Here is a 22378-nt window from a genome sequence, read left to right as displayed (position 1 = left end):
TGAAGAGGTGAGCAGCAGTATGCATGTTACAGACTACTGTGATTGCCCAGGCAGTCACTGGAGCAAACCACTGGAGGCAGTAATGCTGGGCATGAGAAGAAAGCAATGCACACCCCATATTTAGGCTCCAAAGGACTGGTGATCAACTGGCTGTGAGAGGTTAAGGGGAGGAAGGCATCAGGGATGACTTCTAGATTTGGGGATAAACTGATGATCAAGATTAGAAATCCAGAATTAGAGAAGGTAAAGGAAGATGAATGATTCCCATTTGGATCGTGCTGAGTTTAAAGGGCCTCAGCAACACACAAGGGCCATCCTAGAGTTCAGACGAAAAGTTGATTTGGTAAAATGGTCATTGAAAATAAAAAAAAGAAGAGAAGTTGAGGCTGCACATATAGATATGAGCGTTGTCTATAGGCACGTTATTTCAAGGAAGCACATGAGACCACCTAGATGAGAGAGAGAGGACAGACAAAAGGACCTTCAAGAAATCCAACCTTCTAGTAGATGGCAAAGGAAAAGAACCAGTGGAAGCCACTGTAAAAATAGAAGGAAGGGGAAATAAAGGGTTTTCATATGAATTGAACATTTTTTTCAGTGAAGCAATTACAACATGGGTAATTTAAAAATTAAAAATTCTTAATTAATGGGTAATTTAAGAATTAAAAATTAAACTCTCAGGCCAGGTGTGGTGGCTCACACCTGTAATCCCAGCACTTTGGGAGGCTGAGGCAGGCAGATCACCTGAAGTCAGGAGTTCGAGACCAGCCTGGCCAACATGGCGAAACCCCATCTCCACTAAAAATACAAAAATTAGCCGGGCGCGGTGGCGCACCTGTAATCTCAGCTACTCAGGAGGTTAAGACACGAAAATTGCTTGAACCGGGGAGGCAAAGGTTGCAGTGGGCGAAGATCATGCCACAGCACTCCAGCCTGAGTGACAGAGCCAGACTCCATCTCAAAAAAAAAAAAAAAAATAGAATTAAACTCTCGGTAAAAGCAAAGCAAGTTCCTGCCTCAGGGTACAAGGAGGTGCATCCTCAGGAACCAGCCGAGAATGTGAACTTTACCTTTGTGTTGAGATTTCACAACCATGCATAGTGGTACAAGTTTTAATTACCTGTCCCCAAAACACCAGCCACTAAAAATAAGGAGGGGGAGTGGAAATGGCTCTGTCCCAAACCCTAATGGCATCAGCGTATGAGAGCTCTGTCATTAAATCAACACAAAATAAATATGATTGAAGCAGCAGCAGGCCTGTCTTTTCAAGTCCAGATGTTTTCTTTCCAAACTTTAATTCAAGATTCAGGGGATCTAAACATAATGAAAATGTTAAGAAAAGCTGCACATACAAAAAAGTATAGTTGTTTGAAAGACTGACATATTTGACCAATATAAAGTACACTGCGTTTTCCAGAAATTAGGGTTTTTAAAAATATGCCTGTCTAGAAAAACCTAAATTATAAAACTCAATATATTCCACAACAAAACATACCATTTCTTAAAACGTCAAGTGGCATACATAAAATTAAACTCCTTTCATCTGATTCCAAAGATTGTTGACAATGTAATTCTTAAGGGTTTTCAAGCAATTAAAAATTAGATCTACGAGGTTCAAAGCAAAGAATTCCACAGAGATGGGGAAAAATCAATACAGCTGTACTTTCAGAAATAAGATTATTACATGTTTTGGGCTATGGATCAATCTTTTCCTTTATTTTCAATTTTTTTCATTTTAATTGTGCAACAAGAAAAAAAGACACTGTACAAAGCATTATATAATTAGCAGAGATAAATATCACTATGTTTACAAATTTGCAAACAGATGCACAATTAACACCAATAGATGTGGAATTTCGTCAGCTTCAGAATCTGCAAGCCATAGGTAAAGAATCTCTTTCACCTCTTTTGCAAGTCCAGGGAGGGCTTTCAGCTGGACTTGGGCCCCTGCTCTCCCTACCACCTTCCTCCACAGGCTGTCCTAACTCCTCTTTGTAGGTGGCCAGTACCTGAACAGACAAGGTCTTTCCTCAGCACTCCCACTCCGCCAGCTCCACCTTCCTCCCGAGGCCAGTTTTACTTGGCTTTCATCTGGCTTTCAACTTTATCTCTCCTTTCTTTGCTGGTCTAATTCATGTGTCTGGGTGCTATTACCAGGGGGAAAAAAGTCTGCCATACAGGACTATAATTAATTAATCTGATGAAGGCAGTTCTGTTAATGATGACAATGTGTAGCCCTCCCAGGCAATATTTGCATTTTAACCAAGGCAGTTAAAGAAAGGACACCACCACCAGGAGGAAGGTCCAATCCCTGAAATCATCCTAACAGCAGCTGGCCACCCACCCCACCCCCTGTGCCCCCGGCCAGCCCCACCTAGGACTAATTATCTAGACTGGGCATTCTCCCGGCCTCCTGCCCTAATGCTCCAGGGCTCCCAGGAAATCATCCCCGGGGAGGAGAAGGAAGAGCAAGTGGGGCGGTGGGTGGGGAATAAATTACCAGCTGAGAGAAAAGGGTAAGGAGGTGGAAAGAAGCCAATGTGCATGGAGGTCTCATTTTATATAATAAGTGTGCAGGGAATAGGCTTCATGCTAATTGGACACCCACAGTGATGCTTTCCTCACTCCTTCCAGCATGGGTGTAAAAGAAGCACCGTATATTCCGCCTCTTAAAGCTGGGTATATTTGCTAAAAGGAAACCTTCTGATTTCTCCCAGCATTTCATTTGTGAGAATAGTCTGTTACAGCAAGTAATCCAAAAAACATATAATGAATGGCCCAAACACAGCAGAGGCTTACTTCTTGCTCACCATGGATGGTGACCATAGCATGTGCAGCCACCTCTGCAGTCATTCAGGGATCCAAGCTGATGAACTCTGCCCTGCGGCCATCTTCATTCCAGGCAGCCAGAAGGGGAAAAGTAAAATGGCAGGCATGGCTGCAGCTGCACTCCCCAGGGTAGAAGTGTCACGTGGCTACAGCTAACTGCTAGGGAGGCTGGGAAATGCGGCCCAACAGCGTCAGAGAGGAGGAGGCAACAAGGACTCGGGCAGGCAGCATTTCTGCCACACTTGTGGGTCCCACTCTAAACCCTAACAGATTTTCTACTCCAAAGATTGAAAGAGTGAAGAAATAGAGTGTTGTCACAGGGATACTGAATCTTCATCTTTCCCACTATTGCCACTTCCCAAAACTACTTTTTTAAAACGCTACTCTGGCCCAGGAACAGTGGCTCACATCAATAATCTCAACACTTTGGGTAGCCATGGTGGGTAGATCACTTGACCCCAAGAGTTCGAGACCACCCTGGGCAATATGGCAAAACCCTACCTCTACAGAAAATACAAAAAATTAGCCAGGTGAGGTGGCATGTGCCTGTAGTCCTAATACCTGGGGGGGCTGAGGTGGGAAGACTGCTTGAGCCCAGATGGCTGAGGTTGCAGTGAACCGTGATCACACCACCGCACTCCAGCCTGAATGACAGAACGAGACCCCATATCAAAACAAACAAAAAAACAAATAAAAACCCTACTCTGAATACCACATTGATCTGAAAGAGCTACTCCCTTTATTAATATTATAAAAATAAGAAACACTATTATTCTAGAAAAAAATAAATTTTTTGGTAGAGGAGAGGAAAGAATCACTTCTGGTGGGCTACAAATAACATAGGAGATGTACTGATGCTGGGCATTAGATGTATCTTTTATTTTATTTTTATTTTTTATTTATTTTTTGTTTTTGAGACAGAGTCTCACTCTGTCGCCCAGACTGGAGTGCAGTGGTGTGATCTTGGCTCACTGCACCCTCAACCTCCTTGGCTCAAAGCGATCCTCCCACCTCAGCCTCCCAAGTAGCTGGGACTTGGAGGTACACACCACCTTGCCTGGCTAATTTTTGTATTTGTTGTAGAGATGAGGTCTCATTTTGTTGCCCATGCTTGTCTTGACTTCCTGGGCTCAAGCAATCCTCCCACCTCGGCCTCCCAAAGTTCCAAATTCTTAATGAATCAGGATTGAGTAGGGAAAGTGAGGAAGAGAAGTGAGGCGGAATTTGAATTTACTAGAGATAGCTTTATGTGTTGCCTCATTTAATCCCCATGATACCACAATAAAATAGGAATGATTCTACTTGGACAGACAGAGGATTACCTAGAAACAGTTAGGAACTGAGAGCAAGATCCAGCTCTGGATGCAAGCAAGCAAGCACTGCCTCCTCTGCCTAGTGGTAACCTTCCCTCCAAATTGGAACCACTACAGCCAGAGTTGGGGGGCAGAGATGACCACTCTCGCCCAGCTGAGCAAAGCAGAGATCCCCTCAACTGGCAGACTTCCCATTACTTTTCAACCTGCACTACACCAGAAGTTTATTAAATAGAAAAAAAGTATCTGACAAAAACATGGTCGCCTCCCTGCCTTAGAGGAATACCCAGGGAAACAGCTTCACCTGATCACTCACCCCCATGCACAGAGTGTCCAAACGGCATTTTGGGGAACCCAACCTTCAATACCAGCAGACGGCCAAGGAGCACTAGACATTTGAAGACAACCTCTAACAGGGAAGAAAGCAGCCAAAACAAACAACAAAAGCAGAGCTCAGAAACAATCTATGCAAAAAGAGGCCATTTTTAGAGACCAGTTTAATACTGCCACAGATATGGAAGAATCATGAAACAAGATCAGTATGGTATGAAAAAGGAACATTTGAGAAACAAATTTTAAAAGTTTAGAATCTGGGGAAAAAATGAGGACATACATTTAAAACTTAATGGAAAGATTAGAAGATGATGTTGAACAAAATCTTCCAGGAAGAACAAAAATACAAAGAAATGCAAAATAAGAGAGCTGGGCATAGTGGTACACACCTGTAAACCCAACTACTTGGGAGGCTGAGGTGGGAGGATCAGTTAAGCACAGGAGGTCAAGGCTGTAGTGTTGCTATAACCGTGCCTGTGAATAGCCACTGCACTCCAGCCAGAGCAACACAGCAAGACCCTGTCTCTTCAAAAAAAAAAAAAAAAAAAAAAAAAAAAAAACAAAGAAAAAAGAAAAAGAAAAAGAAGAGGGAAAAAGTAGACCTAGTACAAAAGATCAAGAAACAAAAACGTCTGATCTCCCTCCAGCAGTACTGCACAACAGCAGAGTGGACACCACCTTCAGAGTGCTGTGGGAGAACTGTCTCCATTCAGGACTACGCCCAAACAATTTACTGTCAAGATAAAAATCATGCTGTTTTCAGACAGAGAAGATCTCAAAAGATGACCCCCAGTGTGTCTGAATATATTAAGAGATATTTCATCACTGGGGAGGGTTTGAGGGATGAATCAAGGATAAGTGCACTGAAAATTAAGCAAAGAAAACTATCCTGAACCCTACTGACTGCAGAAACTTGTGTTGTGGGTACACTGGCCGGGGCCAAAGTCACGGGCAGTAAAAGAATTTACTGAGACAGTAGTCAGTTAAAGAAAAACTAGTTTATGGCTGGGCGTGGTGGCTCATGTCTGTAATCCCCAGCACTTTGGGAGGCCGAGGCGGGCGGATCACCCAAGGTCGGGAGTTCGAGACCAGCCTGACCAACATGGAGAAACCCCATCTCTACTAAAAATACAAAATTAACCGGGCGTAGTGGCGGGCGCCTGTAATCCCAGCTACTCAGGAGGCTGAGGCAGGAGAATCACTTGAACCTGGGAGGCGGAGGTTGCAGTGAGCCGAGATCTCACCATTGCACTCCAGCCTGGGCAACAAGAGCGAAACTACATCTCAGAAAAAAGAAAAGAAGAGAAGAGAAGAGAAGACTAGTTTATTAGAGAAAAAGTACGTTGCAAGGGAGCAACGGGGAAGACAGCAGAGAAGGGGTTGTCTGCAAAGAGGCAGGGGCTGGAGGGAAGTTTTATAGGATCATGCTGGAGAAGCTACATGCAAATAGAGTTGTTTGTGGTTAGCAGTTTCTCAGAACAATTGTTCTCTCCCACCGTGGGGTCCCTTCTTCATTGATGCTAACTTATCAGGACTCCACAGTATGTACCCCCAGACTCAGCAGTGATAGCAATAGCAACCAAAATAAACACTGAATATTGTTAACCCCATGCTCCTCAGAGCGGGGAAGAGGCCAGCCTTAGTTGCTCACGCCTGTAATCTCAACATTTTGGGAGGCCAAGGTGGGAAGATCACTTGAGGCCATGAGTTCAGGATCAACCCAAGCAACATGGTGAAACCCCATCTCTACAAAAAATACAAAAATTAGCTGGGCTTAGTGGCATGCACCTGTAGTCACAGCTACTCAGGAGGCTGAGGGGGGGAGGATCACTTGAGCCCAGGAGGTGGAGGCTGCAGAGAGCTGTGATCATGACACTGCACTCCAGCTTGAGCAAGAGAGCAAGACCCTGTCTCAAAATAAACAAGAAAGGAAGAGGCTAGGTATGCTGCTCAACATCCTACAATTCACAGGATGGCCCCACAGCAAAAAATTATGATGTCATTACATTAGGGGTATGAAGGGCCAAGAATTGTGCCTGAGTAGTTGGGGGAGGGTAGGTGAGCATTGGAAAAGAGTGGAAATAAGGACCAGGCGCAGTGGCTCATGCCTGTAATCTCAGCACTTTGGGAGGCTGAGGCGGACAGATCACTTGAGGCCAAGAGTTTGAGACCAGCCTGGCCATCATGGCGAAACCCCATCTCTACTAAAAATATAAAAATTAGCTGGGCATGGTGGCTCGAGCCTGTAATCCCAGCTACTCGGGAGGCTGAGGTGGGAGGATCGCTTGAACCCCAGAGGTGGAGGTTGCAGTAAGCCGAGATCATGCCATTGCACTCTGGCCTGAGCGGCAGGATGAGACTTTCAAAAAAAAAAGAGCGGAAAAAAGGCTACATCCTAATATCCTACATTGGGAAGAACAAGCTAATAAACAAAAGTTGCAGCAATATACAATATAAGCCATCATTTAGGGATATGGACGGAAATACCAAAAGAAATCAGCTAAGACGTTTTGATAGTTGTCTCCAGGGAGGGGGAAATGATCAGTAGTCAGGCCAAATGACCAGTAGCATATAAGCACCCTTGAAGAACTACTTGATAATTCATACTGTGCAAGAGCCACTTTGATAAAATAAAACCTCATAAAAGATACACTGACACTCCTAGCCTGTCGCGGTGGCTCATATAATCCCAGCACTTTGGGAGGCCAAGGCGGGCGGTTCACTTGAGGTCAGGAGTTAGAGACCAGCCTGGCTACCATGATGAAACCCTGTCTCTACTAAAAATACAAAAATTAGCCGGGCGTGGTGGTGTGCGCCTGTAACCCCAGGCTGAGGTGGGAGGATTGCTTGAACCCCAGAGGCGGAGGTTGCAGTGAGCCAAGATCATGCCACTGCACTCCAGTGTGGGAGACAGAGCAAGAATCCGTCTCAAAAAAAAAAAAAAAAAAATACGCTATCATGCTTGCCCCTTCCCTTCTACGATTAAGGAAGTGTTACCTTTCAAGGACAGAGAGTCTACCCTGCCTGGGTTCTTGTTGACCTTGACAATTTGCCTTTGATCTGAAAGTCACCTTTTGCCAAAAGAAAGATAATCTCAGCCCTTCCTAGCCAAGCCAAAATGCGGTTTTTCTTCCCTTTCCATCCAAGAGAAGCAGCCCTCATTGCCTGCAACTTAATACGCTGGGGATTTAAAAAAACAAAACAAACAAACAAACAAAAAAAACAGCCCAGGGGCTCCTTATGTGGGGAAAAAAAGTTACCTTTGCTTTGCAATTCAGAACATCCTAGTTCTGAGGTTCAACCAAATGAGGTTTGTCCAATTTTTTCTTTTTAATGATACAGTATTATCCTTCTAAGACATGTTCCCCCAAAGAGAAGCTGGAACACTCACATCCATAATGGGAACAGGCTGGCTCTACTACAGGACAGCCCAAATACTGCATCCCACAAGGTAAAGGACAACAATTCCTCCAGAATACACCCTCCCTGTATCAGATACTGGTGATTTTCTTTTCTTTTTTCTTTCTATTCTATTCTATTCTATTCTATTGGAGATGGAGTTTTGCTCCTGTTGCCCAGGGCAATGGCAAGATCTCGGCTCACCACAACCTCTGCCTCCCGGGTTCAAGTGATTATCCTGCCTCAGCCTCCAGAGTAGCTGGAATTACAGGCATGCACCACCACACCCGGCTAATTTTTTGTATTTTTAGTAGAGACAGGGTTTCTCCATGTTGGTCAGGCTGGTCCTGAACTCCCAACCTCAGGTGATTCGCCCGCCTCGGCCTCCCAAAGTGCTGGGATTACAGGCGTGAGCCACCGTGCCCGGCACTGGTGATATTTTTTAAAAGGCCTAAAAAAGCAACAGGCAACCCAGAACTCTTTCAAAATCCTTCATGTGGGTTAAAGTTTTCGGCTTGCATGTGTAGGAAGAGGGCTTGCAGAAACCTGCAGAATTTATCCTTCAAGAATTGCCCCACTCCTGACTACAGTGCTTGAAAGTAAAAGAAGACCTGAATAAAAAGTCCATTCAGCTTTTACATTCTAACATTATCGTGTAGAATGTTCCCACTGCACCCGGTGTGCAAGAAGAAAAGTTCCACAGAGCCCCAGCTTTTCTCTGCTGCCCCTAAGAACTTGGCCACAAATCCAGGTTTATTTGCATGCTGATACAAAACAACTCTGGCAAGGGGACAGACAACTCCAAAATGCTTTCCAAAGGGAAAAACCAGCCCTTCCCAAGTGGCAAGCCAGTTTTTTTGACCATGAATTACAAAGGTAGATTAAGAAACCCCCAGGTCATTAGGATAAGGGGAAAACTGCTACTTGTTCTGAGCCTTTCATTATCATACTATTCTACCTTTAGCTCTTGGGCAAACTAGTTTTCTTTTTTTTTTTTTTTTTTCAAAAGATCAATGTTATGACATGTTAAGAAATACTCATAACTGAGCCACGAAGACCGAACGCATCCTGGTACAGAAGTGAGATGCATAGCTTATGTTTACAGCTTCTCATAATCGCAGAAGGCTCTGGATTCATAGGCGTGAGTCAAGCTGAGTTAATGTCTAAGAGAGGAAGAATCCTCCCAGAGCTGACCCTCAAAGCCTCCAGCTCCCAGACCCTGGAATAGGACTTGAGGCTCACTGCCTGACTCCACACTCTCACCCAAAACATCGCTGGAGAACAAGGATGAGAATTCAGCAGCGTCACATTAATTCACAGGCTGGGAAAAGGTAATAAAGATAGATTTGAAAGCCAGTTGGCAAGGTGGGCCTACCAACTGAAAGGGTCTTTCAGCACAGGAAAGAAAGCTCACCTCTTGGTTTTTAACCTTACTATTAATTCTTAAATACAAATGGATCTTTATAATGACACTTATCCTAATAGCTGAAGAAAACACGGTAGCTGGCATCAAAAAGTGAGTAAAGCTTTACAACTCAGACCTCACTCAGAGATGGCAGAGGCAGGGGAGATCCAAGCCCTCACCCACTGGTTCTCAGACACCTGGAGAAGCAGCAGCACTCCCTCGTGCAGATGTTGACCGCACACTGCGTCTGGGCACAAAAATCTACCAGCAGCCACAAAGTTGAGAGTCACCCGCTCCCGACCCACTGCTGAATTCATCAGGTCCCTCTTTTTCAAAACCTTTACTGATATTTCACAAAGAGCTTGGTTGGCTCTTGGGAGCCAATATAAAGGCATATGAGACAAGAACTGATCCCGACCAGGGTGGTCACTCTGATCTCCCCGGTCCTCGGGTCACGAGGCGACTTGGCATGGCCCATAAAGTGGAGCCCCCTTTCCAAACCAATAAGTAAGGTACATCAGAGGCGCGGGGCCTCCACTCCTGCCCATCACCAACCACTAGTCTCAGCCCTGTGCCCTCTGCAATCAAGGACTCAGCTAACACTTTACATAAGACACTCGCCACCTGGCTGCACACCCCCCAAAATATGCCCTGATTCCGTCTTTGGCATTCACACTGGAAAGGACATTTCAAACCTCTGTCTCCAATCCAGAGAAATGTTCTCAGAGTCTGAAGCCCTGGGGTGGGTGAGGCAGGTGGGGGGACCTCCAAGCGTCCCAGACCACAGCAGTCTTGTCGCACACAACAGCTCTGGTGCCCAATGGCAACCCGAAAATCAATGGGTTCCCAAAGGAGCTGCCCTTGGGGCTAGGCCAGGCCCAAGTTACTGTCTTCTTTGGAGCTTCGGGCTAAGGCTTCTGGCATTCTTTTTGGGGGAGGGAGCAGACTCTAAGAAATAGTGAACAGGAGAGGCTGGGGCTTCATTCCTTCCCTCCCTTAACAAACATTCCTGAGGCCACAGGGGGCTGCTGACACCCAGCTGGTGTATTTAACGCTTCCTAATGAATCCCCCAAACAGCTTTGTGGAATTCAAGCCACTCTAGTGACATTTTAGAAATCAGTCCCCTCCCCTCCCCCCAGTGGAAGACTTCCACTGGTTGAATGCATGGGAACAGAAACATGCAAAAAACCCACCAGGATCACATATATCCACCATCTCTACTTCCGTTACGTAGATTCCTACAGCACGGACGTTATTCCTGCCCCCTGTCTAACAGCAGCATGGAAATATGGGTTTGAGTGCATTTTTTTCACCAACTGTAGCAAAATTTCAAGGCAGAAATCAGCAGAAACGTACTGAAGAGTGATGAATGCTGTCACCATCTGTCAGCGGAGGTTCTGCTGGGCTTCATGCATGCACCCCAAATTCCAAGAATGCCACTCCTCTGAAGTTAGTATCCCTTTAGCTTCAAACTAGACCCAGAGAATAGTCAGTCCTGATTCTGAACAGCCACTGTGGATGCCCATAAAACACAGCGCTTGGGAGTTCCTGCTTCAATTTCCTTTCTCCAGCTACAAAAATGCAGATGAAGCAAGTATTTGTTTGAGTTTGACTATGTAAATAAAGCCTATTCTCAGGGCCAACGCGTGGGAGGAAAACAGCCCTCCATGCAAACACTGGCAATGCCAGGGGCCTCTAAACACACCACCCTAAAGGCCAGTATCTTCAAAAATAAACACGAGTTTTAAGAGCAAGAATCCTTTAAGAGCAAAGGTGATATATAGTTAATCTAACAAAAGAGATTCAAAACCAGGCTAATTTTGCCCCCAGAGGACATTTGGCAATGTCTGGAGACATTTTTGTCGTCACACCTGGAGAGAGGTGACGGTAGCATCAAGCAGGTAGAGGCTGGGGAGGCTGCTGAGCATCCTCCAAAGCACAGGGCAGCCCCACAGCAAAGACAGATTCAGCTCACAAAGTCCCCAATGCCAAGGCTGGCAAACCCTCACCTAATCGATGTGACGAAGGTATTCAATATGGCATTGCAGGAGATCCCAGACCCAAGCAGATGGCACTGACTGGAGGGGAGCAGCACGCTTGAACACTGGGGCCAGAGTCTGATTCTTAGGGCCTTTCCCAGGACTCAACAGTTTGTGACCTCAGGATACACCATTTGCCCTGCCTGGGCCACAGCTGTTTCATCTATAAAATGGGCTGATAAAATTCCATCTGAAGACCAGGACCGAACCAGCCTTGTTCTTGACACCCCTCCCAGTTCTACTACACGCACTCCCATGAGGCTTTCAAATGATACCCTCATTATCATAAAGAGAAGGTGCCCTCTTACCTTAACGCAAGCTATCCCCAAATCAGAGTCTGCTAAATAGCAAGTGAGTTGTACAGTGTTCCAGGGCTCTAATATGTAACTATTTAATTACAAGTGGAAAAAAAAAAACTATTAGAAAAGCTATTTTTTAATGAGCCCCAGTTACTTTTCAGTAGCTTTTGGGAGAGGAAGATTCAAAGCTTGGATTAATCCACATTCTGAGCCAAGCGCAGTGGCTCATGCCTGTAATGCCAGGACTTTGGGAGGCAGAGGAGTTCGAGACCAGCCTGGGCAAAATGGTGAAACTCCCCGTTTCTACAAAAAATTTTAAAAAATTAACCAGGCATGGTGGCGCACCATCTGTGGTCCCAGCTACTCAGGAGGCAGACAGAACAAGACCCTGTCTCAAAAAAAAAAAAAAAAAAAAAAAAAAAAAAAAAAAAAAAAAGAAAAGAAAAAGAAGAAAGAAAGAAAAGAAAAGGAAAAAAAGAAGAGTGTTCTGGCTGGACAGAGTATACACACTTTATGACTGTCCACTGTGTTTCCAAAGAAGCCAATGTGATAAAAGATTACACATTGGTCAAATTTATAACAATGGCAACCTCTTTCCTGAGTTCAACAAAAATTTAGTGCAAAGCTAAACAAGGCTTCTCCAAATCCCTCCACAAAGTTTTGTAATCATAAAAGCGACAGAAAATATAGAATGGAAGACGCTGGTGTCTCATTTGCTATTTGAACAACCAAACCATCCCAATTCCCAAACTGATTACCAGTGGAGCGGGTTAGGAATCGCTTAATTTCTTCCTGCTGTGGAGAGGCAGGAAAGCCGAGAAAACCAGTAAATTATCTTCAAACGCTTCTAGTCGCCAAGAATCTTTATATTTTAAAAGGAACTTCGTCCACACGAAAGGTCCGACTCAACCCTTCCCAGAGAAAATGACCACTACACACTTTTAACTAGAACACAGGGTGACTGGACTGTTGTTTATGTGTTTGCTTTTACAAGTTCATACAGGTTCAACTGGTAAGTTTCCAGATGGATTTTGTTTTGAGACAATAAAATTCAATGTTCTAAAGCAAACCACACACACACACAACATTCCTGATGAGATACAGCTGGAATTTCTTTCTTATTATTAGAACTCGGGTCCTGCTCTTAAGAAGCAGGCTTTCAGGTTTCTCTAAGTTTGCGCAGGTATCCAGTGCGCAGTGGATCTGGGACTGGAAGCCTAAAGTCAGTAAACATTGATAGGCTGAAGGGAATCGAGAAGTTGCGCTGGCGACAGCTGCTACTCTGGGTTTCGTAGTGATCACAGGCACGGGTCCAAGGGGTGCCGAACCAGGGACCCCAGAGAGGCAAACATAGGTGGGGACGGCTCGGAGACACGTTCCTCCCCTGGCCTCCAGGCAGCCCCGCAGGTGCAGGCCGCCGCTGGCGGGCCCGGGAGTGCCAGAGGACCCGGCCAGGCCCCTGCCCGGAGGAGGGAGGGGGAGGGGAAAGGGACTCTGGGCAGGAGCCATTTAAACTCTGCGAGGCGCGGGGAACCGCCACGATCACACGCCCACGCCGGTCCCGGCGCCCGGTCCCGGCGCCCAGGCCCGGCAGGTGACTCCAGCAGACGCGCGCGCCAGACCCGGGGGCGCGAGCCTACCGCCCCTCCCGCGCCCGTACCCCGACGCGTCCCGCAGCGCGGCCAGCTCCGGGCTGTCACCTCCCGCGCCCCGCGGCCGCCTTACCTTGGTGATGACCAGCGGCTCGCCGTGCTCGCGGCCGCCCTTCAGGGTGAAGCCCCACGGGGCGCCGCCGGTCAGCTGCACCTCCACCAGGCGCCCGCCGTCGGCCGCCCGCGTCTCGGCCTCGGCCAGGCGCTCGGGCCGCGCGCGGGGCTCGGCGCCCTCCATGGCGCGACCGCTCAGCGTCCCTGGCCCGCGCCCATGCCCTCCGGGCAGTCCCGACCGTGGGATCGCGAGGGAGACTCCGAGCGCCGCAGAACTTGCGCCGTAACTTGGAAAGAAAGTGCCGGCCCGGCGGCGGAGGGAGCCCGGAGGGCTGGCGGGAGGGGGCGGGGCCGGGGCCGGCGGGGAGGGGGCGGGAGGGGGCGGGAGGGGGCGGGGCCGATGGGGGGCGGGGCGGGCGCGCTCGAGAGCTCGTACCGCGGGGCCGGGCCCGGGGAGCGCGTCCAGAGGTCCAGCCCACGGCCCAAAGGGTGAGGGGCGGGGTCAGGTGTGTGCTCAGGGGCCCACGCGGCCGCTCGTACCGGGGAGAGCTGGGGAGGGGCGCGCCCCGGTTCTCTCGCCCGGAGGAGGGGAGCGGGCCGGGAGGGGCGCTCAGGCGCGCGCGCCGTTCGGCGAGGTCGGGGTCGGGGTCGAGGAGCGCGCGCCCCGGGGCCGGCGCAGCCAGCGCGGGCGGGGACGGGGGCGGAGGCCCCGGCGCCAGGTCGGGCCTTTCCTCCCGCGCCAGAGCTCTGCAGTGCTTCGAAGCTTTGGGCGCCCCCGCCCGCCGGTTGGAGGCCAGGACCGGGCAGGTGAGGCGGCGGGCGCGGGGTGGCGTGGCGGGAGTCCCCGGCCTCCTCCGTCTCGGGGCGCGCGGCCTGCCGGCGCCCACACTTTGTTCTTGCGCACCGCGGATTGCCGCGCAGGTGAGAGCGGAATCGCCGCGGGAGGCCCTGGTGCCCGCGCTGTGGCCGCTGTCCCGGGGCAGAGGGACCGCCCGTCCCGCGCGGCCCTGGGCGCACTCACACTCTGGACTTGGAGAGCCGGGAAGGGCGCCCCCCAGCAGCCTGGGCCGGGCGCGGGTCCGGCCTCTGGAGGGGCTTGGAAGGCGGGCGCAGAAGGACCGTGCCCCGTTTCCGCGAGGGCCTTCCCACCCTCCCGCAGCGCCAGCCCGCCGCTCCTCCCACAGCCACCGCGCAGAAAGCCGTTCCGTCTAGACGCTGTCCCCACTCGCCTAGGATTGGACCACAAGGTCTTCAAGTTTCCCAGGTTTACATCCCCGAAAAGGGGAGGTGGAGGTCTGGGATTGGTGAAAGTTTGCGGACAACATGTGTGCCACCTCTTCCTGCTCGGTTTCAGTTTCCATGAAACTCTGGTCTAAAGTACCTGCATGGATAGGTATTTACATGCTTTGCAAAAAAGCTGTTTTTGTTGCTGTTTGTATACGTAGCTGAACGCTGGTGAACACCTCTTTTCTCTAAGCAGCTCCATCCAGGCCCTTTTCAGAGGTGACGATGCTGGAGTACGCATCCAGGACAGCCGGGAGAGCACTGGGCAAAGAGTCAAGGGTCCTCGGGTGTGGGTTCTGCCACTGTCAAGCTGGGACAAGAAATCTCAGCTCTGGTGTCTTTCTTCAGAGGTCAAGTGAGAGGGGTGCATTCTGTGGGGGTGTCTCATGCAACCGATTGAATTCGGAGTCGCAACTCCACTGGGCACCCGTCATGGCGCTGGGCACCTGTCATGCTGCTGGGCATGTGGTGACTGCCCCATAATTAACTTCCAACTACAGTCTCTGAATGCCTTTAGTTAGATGAATGAGGCGATTTTTTCTTTTTCAAAGATTAAACGAAGGCTTAAGGAATGTGCTTCTCAGAATCGAGTTGAGTATCTTGACTGTGGTGATGGTCACAGGAGCTGCCAAGTTGATTAAGTTAAATTGCACAGAACTAAATGCATGTGAAACGGGAAATCTGAAAAGACTTGGATTGTATCCATGTCCATATTCCAGGTTGTAACATTGTGCTGTAGTTTTGTAAGGTGTTGCCATTGGAACAGGCAGGTGAAGAGTGAAGGGTGCACAGGACTTCCCTGTATTATTCCTTACTGAGAGGTGAAGCCCGTTGGGTGGGGACTCAGAGAACTTTTCTGTCTTACAAGAGGATTGTAAAATGCACCAATCAGCGCTCTGTGGCTAGCTAGAGGTTTGCAAAATGGACCAATTAGCACTCTGTAAATGGACCAATCAGTGGGATGTGGGTGGGGACAAATAAGGGAATAAAAGCTGGCCACCCCAGCCAGCAGTGGCAACCCGCTCCGGTCCCTTTCCGTGCTGTGGAAGCTTTGTTCTTTCGCTCTTCACAATAAATCTTGCTGCTGCTGCTCACTCTTTGAGTCTGTGCCACCTTTAAGAGCTGTAACACTCACAGCAAAGGTCTGCAGCTTCATTCTTGAAGTCAGCAAGACCAAGAACCCACCGGAAGGAACCAACTCTGGACACATTACAACTACATGTAAATCCAGTTATCTCACAAAGTTTAAGAAATGGATGGATATGATAAACCAAAAGATAAAGAGCCGTATAAATATACCCAGTGTGCTTATTAGAGTTTGCAGACATGTCCTTCTCCCAAAACAGCCCACTCCCTACCTCCCCACCCCAAGCTGGTATAGACTTCAGTCTAAGCTCTTACCTGGGGCTAAAATTCAGACCACTGGACTCACTATAAAGCAGAGACAGTGATTTCATTGTCTCCATAAATCCAGCATTATTCTATACAGCCCTAAAGTCATCTTTAACATTTTATGTTCACCGTATATAATCATTGTCAGATTACCCATCTGCCACTTGAAAGGTTTATACTTTTTGTTTAAAAGGACTCCCTTGTTCTTAAACTTAGCTAGAAATTTACATCCATCCTTACTAAACAGTGTTTAGCTGAGGTGTTTAGTTTTTTTAATCTTCACATTAAGCATCCATCTCAGGATGGTTGGAATATTTATAAGGCTGCTGTCTATAATGATGTTATGCTGTAAGGGACTGAACCAAGATTTGTGTGGCCTGCTATGAGACAGGTGCCTGCTCAGTCATAAATCCTTTTGTGATATTCTTGGGGTTACTATGGTCTAGGTGCGATGACAGCACTTCTATATTGTATTTGTTTTGTCATCACAAGACACTGTCAACCGTCTTGTGAAAATATATCTCGTGGCTGAAAGGCATTACCCCAGTTGATCAGTCTTGCACCCCCATTGGGAGAGTTTAGTATGACATTGAACCAGTGTATGGACTCCTAGTAGATGGCTTTCTTTTCTGAGAACTCACAACTCAGGTGGAATTTTCAGAGGCAGAATCCATTTGTCCACGTTAGTCTTTTGTCCTTTTGGAAAGCTGAGGGGCATGTTTGTTCTGTGTAATTTCTCACTGTGGTTGTTCATTGCTCAGAGAATAGGGTGAGCATATACTCTCCTCTGGACCTGCAAGGAGTGTGACCCTATGAGCGCCTGCCCCAGGGATTCAGTAGCCTTAGGTGTTTGTTTCACTTTTTCTTTTTCTTTTCTTTTTTTTTTTTTTTTTTGGAGACAGAGTCTCACTATGTTACCCAGGCTGGAGTGCAGTGGCACGATTATTGCTCACTGAAGCTTGACTGCACCAGGCTTAGGTGATCCTCCCACCTCAGCCTCCTAAGTAGCTGGGACTATAGGCATATGCCACTACGCCTGCCTAATTTTTTATTTTTTGTAGAAACAGGATCTCACTAAGTTGTCCAGGCTGGTCTCAAACTCCTGGGCTCAAGTGATCCATCCACCTCAGCCTCCCAAAGTGCTGGGATTACAGGCATGAGCCACTGTACCCGGCCACTTTTTCTTTCTCTTTTTTTCTTTTTTTTTTGGAGACGGAGTTTTGCTCTTGTCGCCCAGGCTGAAGTGCAATGGTGAGATCTTGGCTCACTGCAATCTCTGCCTCCCAGGTTCAAGTGATTCTCCTGCCTCAGCCTCCCAAGTAGCTGGGATTACAGGCATGCGCCACCTTGTCCGGCTAATTTTTGTATTTTTAGTAGAGATGGGATTTCACCATGTTGGTCAGGCTGGTCTCAAACTCTTGACTTCAGGTGATCCACCCGCCTCGGCCTCCCAAAGTGCTGGGATCAGGCATGAGCCACTGCACCCGGTCCCCGGCCACTTTTGCTAATCTGAGGTTTATTTCCTATGAGAGAGAAGAGATAGATGAAACTGAGGATGGTTCTGCTTTCACTTTGTCAACAGTGAATGAATTAATTAATGTAAGGCAAATTAACCAACTTTCAGAGACTTCATTAATAGCTAATCTTCTTTATGAAATATAGCTCATTATTTTAGCTTTTTGTTGTAAAAAGAAAAGAGATTTATACTCATTATAAAATGTGGTAGAAGATGGAGTTCCAAAATTTTACTTTCACATTTCAAATAGTGGCTCCGTAGGGTCAAGCCTTCCAGAAAACCTTTTAATGTGGCATTTTAAAAATGGCAATATTAGCCATTTCCTACTAAACCCACTGTATTCCTATTAATTCAGACTGGCACAGGATCAGTCAAGATCAGAGAGCACAAGAGTGATGCAGTTGAAGGAAATCTATGGGAAGAGTACACTGACTTATACTGGTAACCCCAGCACTTTGGGAGGCCTAGGTGGGAGGATCGCTTGAGCCCAGGAGCTCGACCAGCCTGGCCAACACAGCAGACCCTTGTCTCCACTAAAATTCAAAAAAATTAGCTGGGCGTGGAAGCATGTGCCTGTGATCCCAGCTACTTGGGGCACTGAAGCGGAAGGATTGCTGCAGGGACTGAAGATCATGTCACTGCATTCCAGCCTGGGTGAGACATTATCTCCCCCCACCCCAAAAAAAGGAAAACTATGACACGGAACATTTACCCTTTGTCACCAAGGTTTGCCATCTTCTTGATTTCTATGAGCTATTATTATAAACATTGGGACAACCAGGTGCGGTGGCTCACCCCTGTAACCCCAGCACTTTGGGAGGCCCGGGTGGGAGGATTGCTTGAGCCCAGGAGTTCAGGACCAGCCTGGCAACATAAGGAGACCCCTTCTCTAAAGAAAAGTTTTTAAATTAGTCCGACATGGTGGTGTATGCCTGTAGTACCAGCTACTCAGGAAGCTGAGGTGGGAGGTTCGCTTGAGCCTGGGAGGCGGAGGCTGCAGTGAATCGGGATTACGCCACTGTACTTCATCCTGGGCAACAGAGCAAGACCCTGTCACAAAGAAACATAAAATAAATTGCTTTAGAAACCATTGACTATGTTTTGCTTTGTTTTGTTTTGTTTTGTATTTTGGAGACAGGGTCTCACTTTGTTGCCCATGCTGGAGTGCAGTGGTGTAATCACAGCTCACTGCAGCCTCAACTGCCTGGACTCAAGCGATTCCCCCACCTCAGCCTCTTGAATAGCTGAGACCACTGACCTGTACCACCACGCCCAACTAATTTTTTTTTTTTTTGAGATGGAGTCTCGCTCTGTCGCCCAAGCTGGAGTGCAGTGGCATGATCTGGGCTCACTGCAAGCTCCGCCTCCGAGGTTCACACCATTCTCCTGCCTCAGCCTCCCAAGTAGCTGGGACTACAGGTGCCCGCCACCACGCCCGGCAAATTTTTTGTATTTTTAGTAGAGACGGGGTTTCACCATGTTAGCCAGGATGGTCTCGATCTCTTGATCTCGTGATCCGCCTGCCTCGGCCTCCCAAAGTGCTGGGATTACAGGCGTGAGCCACTGCGCCTGGCCCAATTTTTTTATTATTTGTAGAGATGAGGTCTTGCTATGTTGCCCAGGCTGGTCTTGAACTCCTGGCCTCAAGTGATCCTCCTGCTTCGGCCTCCCCAAGTGCTGGGATTCCAGGCATGAGCCATTGCACCTAGCCTATTTTTTGTATTTTAATAAAATTGCCAATAAGCATACATTTCTTGAGCACTTTTTACTTGCCCAGTACTTGTTGGGGGGGGGGGGGAATGTAATGGTGTAGGAAATATGAAACATTATCTATAGCAGTGAGGAAAAAGAAATGAAATCTCATGAAAAATCAGTACAATTAAGTGCTAAACCACTTTTAACTATAAAAGTTTTAACAGGAGAGAAATTAGAATGTTAAAAATGATAATAAAGCCATAAGGGCCGGGTGTGGTGGCCTGCATCTGTAATCTCAGCACTTTGGGAGGCTAAAGTGGGAGGATCGCTGGAGCCCCAGAGCTCAAGGCTGCAGTGAGTCAAGATTGCACCACTGCACTCCAGCCTGGGCGACAGAGGGAGACCCTGTCTCCAAAGTAAATAAATAAATAAAGCCATAAGTAAAATATTTTAATTTTCATCTTTCATTGTGGAAATTTCAAATGGACACAAAAGGAGAACTCTTGTTTCATCCTTCGCCCACTTTTTATCCTGAAATATTTCAAAGCTCATCCAAGCCTTAAAGACAAAGCTGCATCCTGGTGGCTGAGAGAAAGTGGGTGTGAGGGTTCCTCTGGTGGTGCCCCCACCCCCCAACGCAGGCTGCAGGCTGATAGGAAGCTCCTTCATGGAAAGCTGATCTGCTTAAAGACAGGAAGGCAGAAATCTCTTAGTGAGTCCAGTTCTTACACAACTTCTCAGGAGAATAATGTCAAAATCAGTTTGAAAAAGGCTGTCTCCATGCACAAAGCGACCCTCCAATAGTGCCTTCTCTTGGTGACCACAGAGCTCATTCTTTCAACAAGTCTGCCGTCACCCAGCACGACCCATTCCCACATGGAGCTGAGTGTCCTGGAGGGGGCTTGGAGAGGGTGGAGGGACTCAGCTACCATTGGTAGGTAACAAAGACCACGGTGTGACCTCAGCATGGTGGCTGAGTGCAAGGAGAACAAGATCTCCAGTGGAGGAACCAAGAAGCCGCAGAACTGTGAGGCTCATCGATAGGAACATTGTAACTGTCATGATTTATCACTGGAGAATGGTGGGAAAGGGTGACAGTAGGCCAGGCGTGGTGGCTCATGCCTCTAATCCCAGCACTTTGGGAGGCTGAGGCGGGTGGATCACCTGAGATCAGGAGTTCGAGACTAGCCTGGCCAACATGGTGAAACCCCGTCTCTACTAAAAATACAAAAATTAGTTTGGTGTCGTGGCGGGCGCCTGTAATCCCAGCTACTCTGGAGGCTGAGGCAGGAGAATCGCTGGAACCCGGGAGGCGGAGGCTGCAGTGAGCCGAGATCGCACCACTGCACGCCAGCCTGGGCGACAGAGGGAGACTCCATCTCAAAAATAAAAATAAAATAAAATAAAAAGGGTGATAGCCAGGGAATGAAGGGGAGCGACTCTGGAGTCAGCAAATGACTTCACCTGCACAGAGAACAGGGTGGTATGAGCCCAGGACACCAGCAGCCTCAAGGCAGGGGATTTAAGTGGGGAGAAAGCAGGTAGAAAAAGGTGAGTGGGGCCAGGAAGCCGCCTTCACCACCCCCTGCCTGAGCGGATTGGTCAGGAGGGGTGTGGGGAGGAAAGCAGCCCGTGCTCCGTGGCTGGAGGAGGCACAGTGCCAGGGAGGGCCAGGTGTCCCTCCGTGCCTCCTCCAGAAGGGGCCGCTGAGAGAGGAGGCTGAGGATGGGAATTCCTGGTGATTGCGGGTTTCCAGTGGAGGCGGGGAGCACCTGGAGGCTTGGCTAGCATGAGCAGAAAACAAGGGTGTGATAAAGGGCAGATGCTCCCAGGAAGACAGTGGACAGTGGAGGCTGGGGGCGTGGGCTTCGAGGGCTCAAAGACCTCGAAATTAAGTGCGGGGTGGCGGGGGGATGTTGTGGGGGGGTGTGTTAAAACTAACTCCTGGGTTTCTGGGCTAAGTAACTGAGTTGAGAGACAGATAAATGGAAGATTGGAAGTGGAAGAAGTGGAAGAGCCAAGGAGGGGAGGCAATGATTTCTGCTTCAGCAGGTGGAGTTTGACATGCCTTTGGGATACTACATGAGTTTCCTACGGCTGTGTGTACAAATTACCATTATGGCTTAGAAGAAGAGAAATTTCTCTTTTTTCTTTTTCTTTCTTTTTGTTTTTGTTTTTGTTGTTGTTGTTGTTGTTGAGACAGGGTCTCACTCTGTTGCCCAGTCAGGAAAGTGGCACAATCACAGCTCACTGCAGCCTCAGTCTCCCAGGCTCAAGGTGGATGCATTTAAGGTCAGATATCAGCTGAGGAAAGGGCCACACTACCTTAATCTGGAGTTACCCAGTGCCAATGTACACCTATCTCTCTCTGTCTTTTTTCTGCTTCCTGCCACCTCATCCCACCCTTCTGGCCATGCAGTTAGGAGGACCCCAACTGAGCATGAGCGAGGGGATCAACAAATGGAAGGTGCTTGGTGTCAGCACTGCAGCTCTGTCAGAAAGACGTGGGAGCGAGTGTTCTTGGCCATAGCTGTGGCTTAGCCTGCTGGGCAGCCATGGTGTGAGTTGCGTCTCTCAGGGAGAGGACACGAGTGGCCAGAATGGGCATCCCAGTGCTAACCAATGTAAGACCTCAGGAATATTTGGGGCCTTGTTGGTTCTTCCATCCCTCCCTATCTATCTATGGCTCACATACTCTCTGCTTAATATATGCATCCAACATTTCTCGTAAGCTGCTTGCTTCATTACATACTGTCTCCTGTTTTTCCTTTTTTTTTTTTTTTTTTTTTTTTTGAGACAGAGTCTCGCTCTGTTGCCCAGGCTAGAGTGCAGTGGCACGATCTCAGCTCACTGCAAGCTCCACCTCCCGGGTTCATGCCATTCTCCTGCCTCAGCCTCCTGAGTAGCTGGGACTACAGGTGCCCACCACCATGCCCAGCTAATTTTTTTGTATTTTTAGTAGAGACGGGGTTTCACCGTGTTAGCCAGGATGGTCTCGATCTTGTGACCTCATGATCCTCCCGCCTCTGCCTCCCAAAGTGCTGGGATTACAGGCGTGAGCCACCACGCCCAGCCCCCGCCCTTTTTTTTTTTTTTAAAGAGATGGAGTCTCACTATGTTACTCAGACTGGAATGGATTACAAAAAGGCCATGTACATAATTTTAGG

The 22378-nt window shown here is 48.2% G+C and overlaps 1 protein-coding gene across 2 annotated transcripts in view; it reads right to left on the bottom strand.

The window, feature by feature from the left end:
• SHROOM2 (shroom family member 2) overlaps nt 1-13655 on the bottom strand; it is a 163021-nt gene extending 149366 nt beyond the window's left edge. For both annotated transcript variants that reach the window (XM_054470833.2, XM_054470834.2), the window contains exon 1: nt 13344-13655. In XM_054470833.2, coding sequence (XP_054326808.1) covers nt 13344-13508 — 165 coding nt within the window. In that variant the 5' untranslated portion in view covers nt 13509-13655. The remainder of the gene's footprint in view (nt 1-13343) is intronic.
• Between the last annotated feature and the right edge of the window lie 8723 nt (nt 13656-22378).

The sequence above is a fragment of the Pongo pygmaeus genome, chromosome X (assembly GCF_028885625.2).
Source record: "Pongo pygmaeus isolate AG05252 chromosome X, NHGRI_mPonPyg2-v2.0_pri, whole genome shotgun sequence".
Lineage (NCBI taxonomy): Eukaryota > Metazoa > Chordata > Mammalia > Primates > Hominidae > Pongo > Pongo pygmaeus.
Note: the sequence above shows the minus strand (reverse complement) of the source record. Positions and strands in the feature narration are given on the sequence as shown.